Source organism: Mirounga leonina, unplaced genomic scaffold, assembly GCF_011800145.1.
Source record: "Mirounga leonina isolate KUSES-001 unplaced genomic scaffold, KU_Mleo_1.0 Mir_418, whole genome shotgun sequence".
NCBI classification, from domain to species: domain Eukaryota; kingdom Metazoa; phylum Chordata; class Mammalia; order Carnivora; family Phocidae; genus Mirounga; species Mirounga leonina.
In genome coordinates this window covers 30109592-30125385 of record NW_023270739.1, presented here as the reverse complement: position 1 = coordinate 30125385, position 15794 = coordinate 30109592, and the positions used below count along the sequence as shown (strand labels likewise).

Genomic DNA, 15794 nt, shown 5'->3' with positions numbered 1-15794 from the left:
TATACCAAAAATATTCAGTGGTACCTGACAGCTAGTGAATGCTTGAAAACTCTTCTTTAATGTGACCAAGTGAAATACAGTTAAGATATTATGAAAAATTATGATGATGACAATGGTGATGGTTTGAACCTAAAACTAGCATTGATCACTGGGTCTCTCAGCCAAATTAAAGGCAGATTGAAGTACAGAGTTTAACTTAACTAATAGTTTAATTATCTGTATTTTGAAAAACAAGTAATTTAAATAATTGTAGATGAATAATGAGAAGCAAATCTTCATATGAGGCAGCATAATATGGAGGTAAAGAGCATGGACACAGGGACCAAACCCCCAGGGTTCAAACTCTGGTTCTGCCACTTAGGCTGGTGACCCCAAGGGTGTGACATAGCCTTCTCATGCCTCAGTATCCTCACATGGAGATATGGGTTGATTTGAGCACCTGTTGAATAGGGTTGATTTGAGGATTAAAGGATTCGATGTCTGAAAAGTACATTGAAATAATGTCAGATAGTAATTACAAAATAGTTATTTGTTAAATAAGTAAGTTAACAGTTAATATATACAACCTGTGTGGTTAAAACCACTGTTGAGACTGAGTTCTGTTGTTGAGCTGGTTCTTGAAGTCTCCGTATTTGTTTGTCATTTCCTTTCATGACTTCCCTCTCTTTCCTGCTTCTCCAAATTTGGATGTAAACTCTATAGATTAATAATAGAGGGAATTAGAGGGTAAATAATTACTATATAACTGAATATTTCTTGCCTGACAATAATTCAAACACTAATTTCCAAGAAGTAGAATAAATAAGCTATGATTCGTAATCATAAAATATGTAATCAGTTGGTATATAAACATTTCTTATCACGAGGGATCACTAAACCAGTCATTCACTCACTTTTTTTTTAAACAAAGGAATCATTAAAGTTGTACTGTCTTTAACAAAGTTATCCCTTCTGCCCATAAAAGTTTATCTCATTGTTAATTCTATACACCTCCTTATCCTTGGGACAATAAGGGGAATTGTACAGTCTATCAGATAGAATGGCCTATACGTTGTTGAGTTTATGCTCAGCATAAACTTTTCATGTGACGTCATGGACGCCTCATTGTAAACTAGGTCTTGACTCTTAGAATTTGCAAGAATGGCATCTGATAATTTCTCCCATGCCTTCTTCAGCTTCCCCATGTACACATTACAAGAACTAATAGGGATTCAGCTACACTTATGTGTTAATTACTGTTCAAAGTATTTCATATATATTAAATAATGTTCATCTTCACAAAAACCTTTTGAAATATCTGCTATTATTATTCCAACTTTACTGATGAGAGAATTGTGTCAAAGAACAAGTTAAGCAACTTGGTCAAAATCATGAAGAAAGTGGTAGACCTGGTGTTTTAACCCAGGCAATTCAACTTCAGAAAACATGCTTTTCACCATTACATTATACAGTCTCTCCCACACCTCATGCATAGCACGTAAGATGCAAACAACAATAGTTAGCTTCTGAAGTGGTTGCACCAAAGTCTATCTTTGGGAGCTGGTATGGGAGGTGTTGATTGAAGGTAGGTGTATACAATTACTAATACCGCTAACACCATAATGATACAGGAGTTCAAACTTGTATTTGATGTATTTTGTTTTTAATGTAAAATAGTAAATCAGGCTTGAAAAAAAGTAGGTAAACGTGCTTACATATTATTTCATTCTGTATCTTTTAAATCTCATATTATTGATCTCTAAGATATTATGCCCTCTTTTAACAACCTAATTTTATTAAAGACCTGAGGATATACACTTTATTGCATTACCAGTCAATATTAAAAGCCATAAAAGTGTTTTCTTTAAATGAACAAAGCAGGCACATATCTCTAATGTAAAACATCTGTTTGACAGAATGTGGTTCATAAGCTTTTTTTTTTTAGCTTCTTAGAAATATCTTTATTATAAATTTTCTTAAACACTTTGCTGCATGCATTACAGAATGAGTATCACCTATAAGCTTCTATCAGCAACTAGCTGTCATTTTAATATGTCTTTTCTTGTAGGCTTTGCTATTTCTTCAGTCTTGACTCATGTCTAATTATAACATGGCAAAATTATGAAGATTTCTTATAATAACTTGCCCTTGGTTTTTACAAAGAACTTTACTATATGAACAAAATATATTACTATTTCAAAATACTCCAAATATATTTCATATGAAGTTTTAAGAAACATTACCATTTTCCTTTCATATTATTTTTTGTGAGATGTGATTTTAAAGCTATCTGATTTTAAAACTGAGAGTGACCAGAGTTACTTAGTCCAATCCCCTGATTTTTTAAAATCAGCAAACTGAGTTCCAAATGGATTATTTTTCATTGCTGTTATCTTGGTTTGTGAGACAAATGAAATACTTGACTGAAGGATGTCTTTTTACATTCACAACTTGCTGAGTTTTCTTCTCTGGTATTTGAGAAGAAATCATGAGTATATCCCATAATGAAATATATAATTGAATAATCTCTAAGAGTTCAAATAAAAACATGCTTTGGAATAAGATGAAAACAATTTGGACTAATAGAAGTTTTCCCAATAGTTGGGAATAGCTCAGAGAATTTAATCTTGAAATATCTCAGGGCAGGTACTGCTCTGTGGTAGTAAACACTGTTCTTACATACCACAAAACAGTATCTATTGAATATTTCTCATATGAAATATACAACCAGAAGGAAAATGATTCATGTTTGTGAAAACAAATAAACACATTATTTGATTTGATATTCTGAAACAGTTTTAAAAATTTTTTAAAAAGCCCTTTTTGTTTGTGAAAATAAAACATACATCACTAAGAATTTTTTTAAAACAAGCTTTTAATATGTGTTCTGTTTTTATGGAATTTAAACAGCTATTGAGGAAAGATCCAAAATAAATAAAGTTCCATAATAATATATCTCCTATATCTGCACTTAGGCATTCTGGAAAATATTTAAAGAAAGATTACAATGACAGTTTTTTATGCTTGACTTTGTAGGATATATAACTTACAGTGGAGTCATATAAAAATATCAAGAAGATATTCATAACAATCAGAAGGAAATGTGAAAATTCCACCTGGTGCATAAAATCACAAGATTATAAAGGGATTACCCTAACATAACACTCAGGAAAAGTCCCTCATCAAAATGAGATATTGCTGCACCATAAAATTTAATCGACCACAATTACTGAGTAAAATTCTAATTATACTTAAGTCAAAGGAAAGAAAAACAGCCTTCAAGACTATTTCTAGAAGTATATGGTGTTCATAGTCAGGATGAAAATATTGTTTCTCTGAATAAAAATCTAAAAATGAAATTGGGTTGCATTATAACTCTTTTATTAGTGATTGTTAATAAAAATATATGACCAAAAAAGTCAATATTGATGGCACAGACATGAGGAAACACAGCATAATTTTGTATAATGTGGTCTGAAGTAAATCATAATCTATATAGGGAACTATAATAAAATGTTTGGCTAGTGGGGATGTTATTTAGCTTTAAATATTCAGTAATTTTTAGCAATTTACCTAATTTAAATATAAATTAATTGTAAGAAAGCTTAACTATAAGCTGGAGAAATAGACAGTGAATCTATTATGTAGAAAGTAACCACAGTGGGGTGCCTGGGTGGCTCAGTTGTTAAGCGTCTGCCTTCGGCTCAGGTCATGATCCCAGGGTCCTGGGATCGAGCCCCACATCAAGTCCCACAGCAAGCCCCACATCAAACCCCACAACGAGCCCCACATCGGGCTCCCTGCTCAGCGGGAAGCCTGCTTCTCCCTCTCCCACTCTGCCAGCTTCTGTTCCCTCTCTCGCTGTGTCTCTCTCTGTCAAATGAATAAATAAAATCTTTAAAAAAAAAAGAAAGAAAGAAAGTAACCACAGTAAAAATGAAATGACCCGTTTCTTATCTTTTATCAGCTAAATGGTATTTATATGTGCAATCTCCATGTGGTAAAGTGTTATGCCTTATAAGGATAATTCAATTTCCTTTACTATAGAAGCTAAATGGACATAAAAAGTTAAGCTGTATTTTTTCATTCTTGGAGACAAAGGATTATTAGATACTATGTTTGTTTATTTTTTTAAGATTTTATTATTTATTTATTTATTTGAGAAAGAGAGGAAATGGGGGAAGGGCCATGGGGGACAGAGAGAAACTCAAGCAGACTCCCTGCTGAGCATGGAGCTGACTCAGGCTGTCTCATGACCCTGAGATTGTGACCTGAGCCAAAATCAAGAGTGGGATGCTTAACTAATTGAACCACCCAGGTGCCCCTATGCTTATTTATTTTTTAGCAAATATGGCTTGAGTGACTAGAAAAACTATAAAATGCTTGTTACTTACATAAATATTTTAAAGGGGGTACCTTTTCCTTATAAGGAGACAAACCTTTGTACAAGAGACATTCTTGTGAAATCTCTGCAAGAAGAGAGTGCAAGATTTAGGGTCATTTATCTAGGAAACATCAATAATGATGAAAATAACCCCAGTTGCAGGTGCATATGAATTCTTTAGAAATTTTTAAAGTGTGCACTTCAAGAACTTAGCACACATGAATTGGGGATATAAAACCTGAAAGACTCAAATATGTAATATCCAATTGGTGAGAAGCTCAAATAATTGTCGTGATGGCCTAAATGATCTCAGAGTGTAGTCATGATAGCCTCACAGAGGGGAACATAGATTTTTCAGAAAGTTCAAGCTTATAGGACAGTTACTTCATGTGAAATGTGTCACACTTAGCCTGGAGAACAGGAAGTACTCACAGAATAAGTGAAAAGAGAAATATTAGATGAGTAATACAGGGATTATTAATGCCCATTTCTTTGTGTTTTTCCTTCATAATTTTCTCACTAGTAGATATGTCACATCCCTCATCATACCATTAATGTGCTACATTAGCCTCTTTATCACAAAAATGTTTGGGATTTGGAGAATTTCACATTTAAAATCTAGCCAGGATGTTTATCATCATACACTAAGTCACAATTCAGCCCTTGTCTTTTTTAGTTATTGTGAAAGCTCTGATGAATAGAATAATGGTTTTATCTTCTCTTATTAAACTGGCAGGCGGGTATATTATACTCAGTGTACACTATGAATAATGTCATTTATAGTTTCACTTTCAATAATAGTGTTGAAGCCAAGTGCATTAATTCATGAGAATTGAGTAAGACAATTATGAATAAATTGTTTTTCAATCTGATAGAAGGAACATGTCCTTAGAACAGGCAGTTTTCGTCTAAATTCCAGGTATTTTCATTTAAAACGATCTTCTGATTCCCATTTCTTTTCTATTGTAGGATATAGTCTGTCATTTTGGTTTTTTTTTTAACCTAGTAGTAACACTACTCCTGTTCTAGGAACAGAACACTAATTCTCCTTTACACACGGTGTTGTTGGGAATGTCTTCTCCAAGATTATATATCTGATTGGCACTGCCAAACAGAAATCACTTTCCCTAGCCAAGGTGTGGTCGAGTTATCTCTCTTGGGAATATGAACTTTGAGCCAAATGTAGACACAAGAACAATCATGTTGTTTCAATGAGCTTATCCAGTGGTTCCTGCTACTGAGATCTCAAGAGCCATTCTAGCCCCTATCCTCCCCAAAACCTAGTTCTTCAACTTTTTATTTTATTTTATGACATAATCTATTTCCTTCCAATGATTCCTTTTTGCTGGATTTAGCCAGAGTCTATTTACTTTGCTTTCAAATAAAGAAATTTAAGTTTCATCATTATTACATACATTCATTATCACCCCATTTACTATTCTTTCATTAATTCACTAATTCATCTAATAAATATACATTGTGAAGCAGGGTGTCTGATATGCAATTAGGAAAACATACTTCCTCCCTTAAGGAATTTGACATCTGATGAGATAGACTAGACCAGATAGCAAATATTTTAGGCTTTGTGGGCCATATTATCTCTGTTGCAGCTATTCTGAAGGTGTAGTACAAAAGCAGTAATAGACAATATGTAAATGAAATGGAGGGGATGTGTTAAAATAAAACTTTATTTAAAGACACTGAAATGATATGCGTATTTCATAAAATTTTTATATTCTTGAAATATTTTTTAAAAATTTTTACTAAAAAAATTAAGAAACATTCTTAGTTTGTGAAATAGGTGGTGTAGTATATGTTGCTGATTCCTGAGATGCACAGAAAAAGAAAACAGTTACTTGTAAGCAGTAGAGTTAAGTAGTTGAGTAGTTGAGTAAGGAAGGCTGTTTTACTAGTAAATACAAGGTAACATGGAGTTGTAGAGATATGACCATAACTCAGTATTTGAAGGAAGAAAAAATGGGGAAAGCCTCCTCAAGGAATTGCATTAAGCTATGCCTTGAGAATAGAGTAGGAATAAGCTCACAAAAGAGGAGACACAGTGTTCAAATCAGAGGGAACAGCAATTATGAATGCTCACAGGAAAGGCAAAGAATTGCAATCTAACATGGCTGGGCACATGTCCTGGAGAGTGTGAGAGAAGGAAGTAGTTGGAAGAGGGGGCTGGAAAGTAAAGCTAGAGTCTTAAGAATGGCCTTGGCACTTAGTTTTCCTGTAGGGATACTGAACATGTCCTTATCACACAAGCAAAAAGAAGTAATTCCAGGATGACTAGTAGGGGAAGATAACCTCTGAAGGACAGCTATTAAGAATTAGTCATTATAGGGCACCTGGGTGGCTCAGTTGGTTAAGCATCCAATTCTTGATTTTGGCTCGGGTCATGATCTCAGGGTCTTGAGATCAAGCCCCCATTGGGCTCCGCACTCAGCAGGATGTCTGCTGGAGATTCTCTTTCCCTCTCCCTCTCCCTGCCCACTTTCACACGTTCATTTACTCTCTTTCTAAAATAAATAAACAAATCTTTAAACAAAAAAGAATTAGTCATTGTAAGATTGAAGGCATGTTGTTATATTTCCTAACATTTTATGTTTTCCTTTTAAGTGCTATTTATTTTAAATTCTTATGGGAAAGAACATAGAACAATTTTCAGTTACTCTAAAATTTTAATTTGGACCAATTTGTAACTAGGTTTAAGTGTTTTGGATTTCAATTTAAGAGCAATGGGGAATCACTGAAAGCGTTTAAGCAGGAAAAACATGATATAATCTTCGTTTTTGAAACATGACTCTGGTTTTAATATGGATATGACTTAAAGGACTGTGACCTTCCAGTAGAGAGATGATGATAGTCTAAAATAAAGGAATGATGATGGAAATGGAGAGAAATGGATCCACATCTAGTGTATTAAATAGAGATTAGAAAACCCTTAGGAACTCACTGATAAGAGTAATTGTGAGGATAGAAGCAGGGATGACTGCTGGGTTTCTGACTGGCACAAACTCTATGGCCATCTTCACTACATAGGGAACATAAGAGGAAGGAAAGCAGATTTTGCAGGGAAAAGAGTTTGGATTTGACATATTGAGGCTGGCGTGCTTTTAGACTTTCAGAAAAGAGATCTGGATTACTGCATTTGCTGTATAACACAGTGTTTTGGAAATTCAGTATAATTAAATTTTCTAAACTCATATAATGTGTCAGGCATTTTGCTGAAATCTTTGCATGCATTTTTCATTAATCTTCACAAAACTTACAGACTTACGATTATTATTTTTTTTAAAGATTTTTATTTATTTATTTGAGAGAGAGCACATGAGAGGGGGGAGGGTCAGAGGGAGAAGCAGACTCCCTGCCGAGCAGGGAGCCCGATGTGGGACTCAATCCTGGGACTCCAGGATCATGACCTGAGCCGAAGGCAGTTGCTTAACCAACTGAGCCACCCAGGCGCCCTAGACTTACGATTATTATTACTGTTATTATTATTGCTACATTATTAGTGAGAAACTGAAGGTTTTATAGGTTATGTAACTTGTTAAAATTTTTGGAGTTAGAAGTAGATGGCAAAGGTGTGATTTGGGCATCGGATTTGTTCGTTTCAAGAAGCAACACTCTTAATTACTTTGCTGATTCAAACAAGTGTAATAGGAGAAATGGTTACTTTCCAGGTTGAAGTAAGTAATTCAGGGAAGAGAAGTCAGGCAAGATCTTCTTATTTCAGAAAGACAATTAGAAAAATGATAGTGATTTCATTTGCCAAGTGTTTTAAACATCTCCAGTAAGTGACAAATAGTAGAATGATTGACTATAAATGTTATTCCTGTAAATCTACCTAAACTTTATCAGTTTAGATCCTATGAAATTTCAATGTGCTTGTGGGTCCTTTTACACATTGTTCAGGAATTTGCCCAAATTAGCTGGTACTACCTAATAGACTTTCTCAGCACAAATCATGACTGGTAATAGTTCTTTTGACCACTGTGGGCACCTAATTTAACACCAGTAGTTAATACTAAGTGTAGCAAGTATATGACATAATGATGATGCAGTATGTATAAGGATTATGTCCTCTTGGGTTAGTATGGCAGGCCAGCTTAGACCAAGATTTTCCTTTAGAAACAAGAGCATGTATTTAAACATAGCAAGAGGCAAATAACAATCTCTCTTTTCTTTGCCATCAAAATTGAAACAGAATGTGTTGGATGCTAGGAACTACATTAATGTATAAATTTTACAGAATACACTCTTCTCCCCTTTCTGCCCACTAATATAATTTATAATGCAGTAATAGCCATCATTTCTTAAAGATGTGAGGCCCATAAAAGCTCCCCATCTTCTTCTCTCTGTAGACACTTTAGAATGATCTGTGCCATTAGGTAACAGGTAGCTTTTTTTGTTACATATATTTCACACAGTGAATGATATGACTAAGTGGAGAACTTGCACACCTCAATTTTGACTAATGCATAAAGGAGCTATCAGAACTAAAAATCAAATACGAAATTCCTTCTCCATCAAGAAAAAAAATAGCAATTTAACAAATGAGGAGAATCATTACTTCCTTCTACATCAGGGTTTCTCAATTTTGAAATTATTAATAGTATTTTGGACTGAGTAATTCTTTGTTGTGGAGGCCCTAACAAAATTAAATAGCATCACTGGATTCCACTCACTAGATTCCAGTAGTGCCTATTCCATCATGACCATCAAAAATGTCTCCAGATATTGCCAAACATCCCCCATGGGGCAAAATTATTCCTGGTTAAGAACTACTGCTTGATATAAAATGTCCTAAATCATAAGAGTGCCCCTAATGTATTTATACTTTTGCCTCATTTATTAACATTATCTAATCAATTCATAAGAACACATAGAATATTTATGGGACATATTTTGTAGGTGAATAGGACGGAATTAGTGAATATAAGATATAACAATTCTATCAGCCTAGATTAAGATACTGGGAATTCTGTCACATGAAATTTTGACAGGTATATTTGATTTAATACAATTACTTTTGAGAATTTTTCCACTCTGCAGGAAAATTAACCTTGAAGTGGATAAGGTTAGAGGATACATGTATGAGAAGTGAAGGAACAATAAAAATAAAAAAGGAACAGAAATTTAACAGAAGTTTAAAAGAATTACCATGCAAAAAAAAAGGAAAATAATTGGAAGTTGGAGAATGCAATTCTCAAAGGTCTTCTTCCAAGAAACAGTGGTCTCTGAGCTCACTTCAGAGAAAATTTAAGTCACATGTGGTGGAACTGACTGTTTAGGTTTTGCACAGATTGATTGTTCTATTCTGCATCAGACAGGAAAATTTTGCAATCTTGTTGAATAATTAGAACACTCTGAGTAAAGCAGTAAAACTTTACTAAAATAAGAAAAATTGCCTAACATGTGAAACAATTTTAATTCAAAATGTAAAAAACTCTCTGCAAAAACTATTTACCATGAAAACAACCTCAAATTCTGCATAGATTGTTGTGTTTTCTGTGTGTGTGTGATTTAAGAGAGTAGTTGGAATGATCACAATTTTTAGCAGACTAGAAATAAAACTGTTATCACAGTTTTAAATTCTCAAATGAATGCCTGCATTTCAAGGAACAAAATGCAGTAGATATAGGATGTCATTGTGTTGCAGTATTTAATAAAGGCATATTAATTTCAAACATGCTTTTACTTGTGTCCGAAAGTTTTCCATGATGGTTTTGGAACAACTGAAAAGAATTTTTACCTGAACATGATTTAATCTTCATTATTAAAAGCCACTAACAAAGACACTTTTGTATATTGCAGTAAATTCAGTTCTAAAATTGGAGATTGACAACATCCCGTGAGCAAGGAATAAGCCAGAAACACTCATTACTTCACTTGTACCTTCATAAAAGATCTATTACTTTTTAATTGTATCTTTGTACATTATTTTGATTTTATTTAAAAGATTGAATATATGTATATGAAAAGATAAGTTAAAGTTAATAAATAATAGCCTACCATTTTAGTATTACATACTCATAATCATGGCATAAAGAACACTTTCATATGTCATCTGCTATAACTCTCACCAGTTAACTTACCAAACTAGCAAGAAAAAATTTATTGCTATTTTGCAGAGGCAAAATGTTAGGGTTGGCTATATGAAATGATCATTTAGAGTTCATAATTAGAAAAATTTGAGGCTCGAGGGGCACCTGGGTGGCTCAGTCATTAAGCGTCTGCCTTTGGCTCAGGTCATGATCCCAGGGTCCTGGGATCGAGTCCCACATCGGGCTCCCCGCTTGGCAGGAAGCCTGCTTCTCCCTCTCCCACTCCCCCTTGCTTCTGTTCCCTCTCTTGCTGTGTCTCTCTCTGTCAAATAAATAAAATAAAATCTTTTTTTTAAAAAAAAAAAAAAGGAAGAAAAATTTGAGGCTCGAATCCAAAGCAAGTAAGCAACCTCTCAATATGTTGAAATTTACAGATAAAGTTACACAAATGTTAGTGTAACTCTACTTTGTCCTTAGCAAGCTTTACAAAGCCTGTTTCAGATAAGTTTCATGATATTATACACCTGTCATATTTAAATTTCTGTCTATGCTTTCCAGCATGCTTTTGTTTTTATATAAAATATCTCCTTTCCTCTCTGACCTTATTTGTCTACTCACCTTTCCAGACACACATAGATTGCAGGATCACTATAAACATTTTTGAATAATAGTTTAGAAATATGTCCACTCACTTTCTAGAGCTTTTTAGAGTCATCACATTTGATATGCACCTAATTACATTGTATACTGTGTTCTTTGTTGTCAGTTTAAGTCTGTTTTTCTTATCTCCTCAACTGTATTGTAATTTATTTATTTTTAACTAACTGTATTGTAATTTGTTTGAAAAAGGGATATATATGTTCATCATTATTCTATATCTCAAAGAGTGAATTGAATCATATCTGTATATGTATATATATAATGATTAATTTTATACTGGTCTTTAGTTCTATATTAATATTTTGATGATAAAATTCTATGTTCATCAATTATTTATTGACATAAATTATTTTAAGCCTTGTGGGCTGGCTACCTTTGTTACTCTTATTAACCTCATCTTGGTGATAGGTTATATATATACACACACTCATTCTCCTTCTCTCTCTGTCTCTCTCTTTCCCTCTCTCTCACAAACACACACACACACACACACAGAAATATCATGCTCAAGCCCATGTCCTCAGGAACTTGTTTTCTTGTCATTGGCCATAGGATCACTCTTCTTTCCTCTTAATTAATGTTACCTTTCAATGGAAATTATGCCTTGAGCATATTTATAAAATGTGTGTCTTATGAGGATTTAAAAATTATGATAATGAAAATGATCTTGGTAAGATGCAGAAACTATTTTTGTCAGGCAAGTCTTTGCTTACTACCAAATTATACTACATTATTGTTTCAACTTCAATGTCTAGAACACACTTTCTAGGTTAAAGTTGGAATATATATATATATGTGTGTGTGTGTGTGTGTGTGTCTATATACTCCAACAAACTTCTGAAGAAAATATAGGAATTTTTTTCTAATTTTCAAAGCACAAGATTATATATGCTCATAAAGAATGCCCAAGCTAATTTCTAACTACCTAGATAATGATATATATGACACTTGGGGTTTTATTCAGAAGATTGCCTGTCATTCTCCAGAAATGATAATTACTATTTTACTAATACAAAATACATTCTCATTTATTGAGTCCTTTCAGGGAATATAATACTATTTGTAGAAAGAAGCAAATTAAAAACAATCTTGTTCTACTTTATATTATAAATAGCTTTCCTAATAAATAATATACACATAATATTTAAAGGACCATAAATGAAGGATTCCTTTTAAAAAAAAAATTATTGACTTGGCAGTCGAGTCGTTGCTTTGGCCAGACCAGGATGTGTGGCCCGCTGCGCCCTGTCTTTGTACCTGTCACTCCCGCCCGCCTGCAGGATGGCCCACAAGCAGATCTACTACTTGGACAAGTACTTCGACGAGCACTATGAGTACCGGCATGTCATGTTACCCAGAGAACTTTCCAAACAAGTCCTGAAAACCTATCTGACGTCTGAAGAGGAGTGGAGGAGACTTGGTGTCCAACAGAGTCTAGGCTGGGTTCATTACATGATTCATGAGCCAAAACCACATATTCTTCTCTTTAGATGACCTCTTCCAAAAGAGCAACAAAAATGAAGTCTATCTGGGGTCGTCAATTAAATCTTTTTCAAATTTAATGTATATGTGTATATAAGTTAGTATTCAGTGAATACTTGAAAAATGTACAAATTGTTGATCCATACCTGTGCATGAGCTGTATTCTTCACAGCAACAGAGCTCAGTTAAATGCAACTGCAAATAGTTTACTATAAGGTGTTTAAGATAAAATTTCTTCTACTTGGTTTTTCTCTTAATATAATTGTCTGTTTGACTTATACATAAAGTTTGTATGTTGCATTTATAGAAATAAATAAATAAATTGACTCTGACTTTGGTCTCTAACTTATACATAGCCTTTTAACCATAAGTCATTCTATTAATGGAAATGAAAAAACATGTTTTAAATTTTATATGAATGATTACTTTTCTTTTTGGATTGTTACAGTAACATATATTCATAAAGTAACTAGAAGTGAATACATATTCATATAAATAAACTACTGTTTAGATGAATAAATGGGGATAAGGAACAAATTTTCCTTAAAGAATAGTCTCAAATTTTATATATATACTCATATACTCATATATGTGCATATGTATATATACACATCTATAATAGGACCCAGATATAGATACATCCACATGCAAAAAAATAATAATCTCATACTTGGAGTTCCAAACCAATACTACGTTGCTTATTGTATTGTTAAAATTATCCCAGTTTTGGTTGTTGAGAGCTTTTACAAATTGACTCCTATGCTGCTTCAACATACCCCCATACATTTTTTTTTTTAGCTGCTTGGCTTTTGTTGTTGCTGTTGTTGTTGTTGTTGTTGTTTACTTTCTGGCACTACCAGCATGATGTGCCTTAGTGCTAGAACCAGCCATTTCTTCAAGCAGACCCAATTTCTTTCATTGGAAAACGGTACCTATTGCCTTTGAACATTGGTAAAAATTATTTTTGCTTTTTAAGATTTTATACTTAAGTAATCTCTATACCCAATGTGTGGCTTGAACTCACAACCCCAAGAGCAAGAGTTGCATGCTTTACCAACTGAGCCAGCCAGGTGTCCCTGAACATTGATAAAAATTATTAAATTATTACAAAATTAAAATTATTTCAGAATTCCATTATTCTAGAACAAACCTAAAATTATTACAGAATTTTTTATTTTAAATCAGCTGGCTACCTGTGTTTGGAAGCTAGACAAATGAGATTAGTAGAACAGCTAGGTTCTACTAGTCCTAGACATCACTGATTATATTCAGATATATTCTTAAGAAGTGAGTAAGCACTCAGAGACTAGAGATTGTCTTTTGGGGGCCAAATCTTAGCTCTGTGACTTATTTTGGCAAATTTCTCTTTTCCTCTCTTCCTCATCTGCAAAATGTCTCTATTAGAGGGCTACTGTGAGAATCAATTGAGACAGACCAAGAACAGTGCTTAGTACAGAGTAAATGTCTAATAAATGTCATCATTGTTGTTATTGAATCTTTACAGATAAGTGTTATTTCTTCTGTGCCTGACACCCATTATATTTTTTTAATTATTTGTGAAAGGAACAATACTTTTCAAACCTAATACTTTCTCCAGTTATATCTTGTGCTTGTATTTAGGTTTTTGTATAGTGTTTATGCTTGAAATGAGTTCCCATTCAGCAAGCAGCACCATGAGTTTCCTTCAGAGTAATAAAATTAGGGGTGTCTTATTTTCACAGGGCTCCTGATTAGGCTTACTTTCCTTGGAGGGAATTGCGGCTCTCCCAATGCCTTAGATTCTCTTTGTTGAGTCAGCTGACTACCAGAGCCTTCGGTCTCAGCTCAGAGCAGACAAGGGGCCCTAAATGGCAGATTCAGCACTCTGATCCCTTGTATTTGATGATTTTTTTTAAATTTCTGTAATTATGGCATTTTCCCCTGATAATTTATTCTCTATTGATACAGATTATAAGAAATTCTTGGTTTTTTAAAATATTTTATTTATTTGATAGAGAGAGAGAGCGAGAGCAGGAACACAAGCATGAGGCATGGGGGAGAGAGAAGCAGGCTTCCCACGGAGCAGGGAGCCTGATGTGGGGCCTCGATCCCAGGACTCTGGGATCATGACGTGAGCCGAAGGCAGACACTTAATGACTGAGCCATCCAGGCACCCCGTTATTGTTTTTTTTTTATAGATTTAATTCATTTACTTCAGAAATTTTCTATCAACATATCCCCTGCTATTCACACAAAATTGTAGTGTTACATCTCATCTTGAATTCATGCCATGTGGTCTATGATAGAATGGGCAGCATGCTGATTCAGTCATGTTTTTAAAATGGGCAAGTGCCTACAAGTTGTGATACTTCCAAATTCCAGGATAAACCTGACATAGAGCCAAGCTATGTTGGGTTCTGTAATTTAACAACTGTTACTTGAATGCAGTGAATTTTTCATTTTAGGGTTCCTCAAGTATACAGATATATGTATAATGTGTGTGTTTATATTCATGTAAACATCAGAAGCAACTGAAAATAAATATTTAACCTTTTAAATTATAAGTTCTATATAAAAGCTGTGGGCAATAATATTTTTTATAATGACCTCATTGCAATTATGTTTTAATGACCATTGTATTAGTTTTCTATTGCTGCATAACAAATTACTTCAAATAATGCTTAAGACATAAATTTATTATCTTGCTGTTTGCATGAGTCAGGAGTCTAGGCATCTTAGTTGTGTCCTCTTCTCAGATGTTGCAAGGATGAATGAAGGTGTTGGCCAGTGGTTACATCCTCATTTGAAACTTGGGGTCCTCTTCTAAGCTTATTCAAGTTCCTGGCACAATTCAATTCCTTGTATTTGTAGGACTGAGGCCCTCAGCTTCTAGAAGCTGTCTTCTACATAGGTGGTTTAAAAAGTGGCTTTTGTTTCTTTAAGGCCAGTGACAAGCATCTCTGCTACTTTAAGTCTCTCATAAAATGCCTGGATTCTCTTTTAAAGAGCTCACGTGGTTAGGTCATATGCACCCAGGGTAATCTTCTTTTGATTAGAGACTTTAATTATATCTCTAAAAATGTCTTTACTTTCTATCATATTCTACTGGTTAAAATAAGGAAAAGATAGAAAGTATCTACAAAGAGGGAAAGATAGAGAATATCTACAAAAAAGTCTACAGCTAACATCATACTTAATGGTGACAAACTCAAAGCTTTCCTGCTCAGATCAGGTACAAGACAAGGATGTCCCCTCTCACCACT

At 33.9% G+C, this 15794-nt stretch overlaps 1 protein-coding gene across 1 annotated transcript; it reads left to right on the top strand.

The window, feature by feature from the left end:
* The first annotated feature begins 12351 nt into the window (after positions 1-12351).
* LOC117998548 (cyclin-dependent kinases regulatory subunit 2-like) lies at positions 12352-12564 on the top strand. The gene has a single exon (XM_034987288.1). It carries the CDS (start codon positions 12352-12354, stop codon positions 12562-12564), a length of 213 nt encoding a protein of 70 aa, XP_034843179.1.
* Positions 12565-15794: the final 3230 nt, after the last annotated feature.

Bases quoted from the DNA above. Each gene is read 5' to 3' on its own strand.
- LOC117998548 (XM_034987288.1), top strand. From the start codon at position 12,352: ATGGCCCACAAGCAGATCTACTACTTGGACAAGTACTTCGACGAGCAC.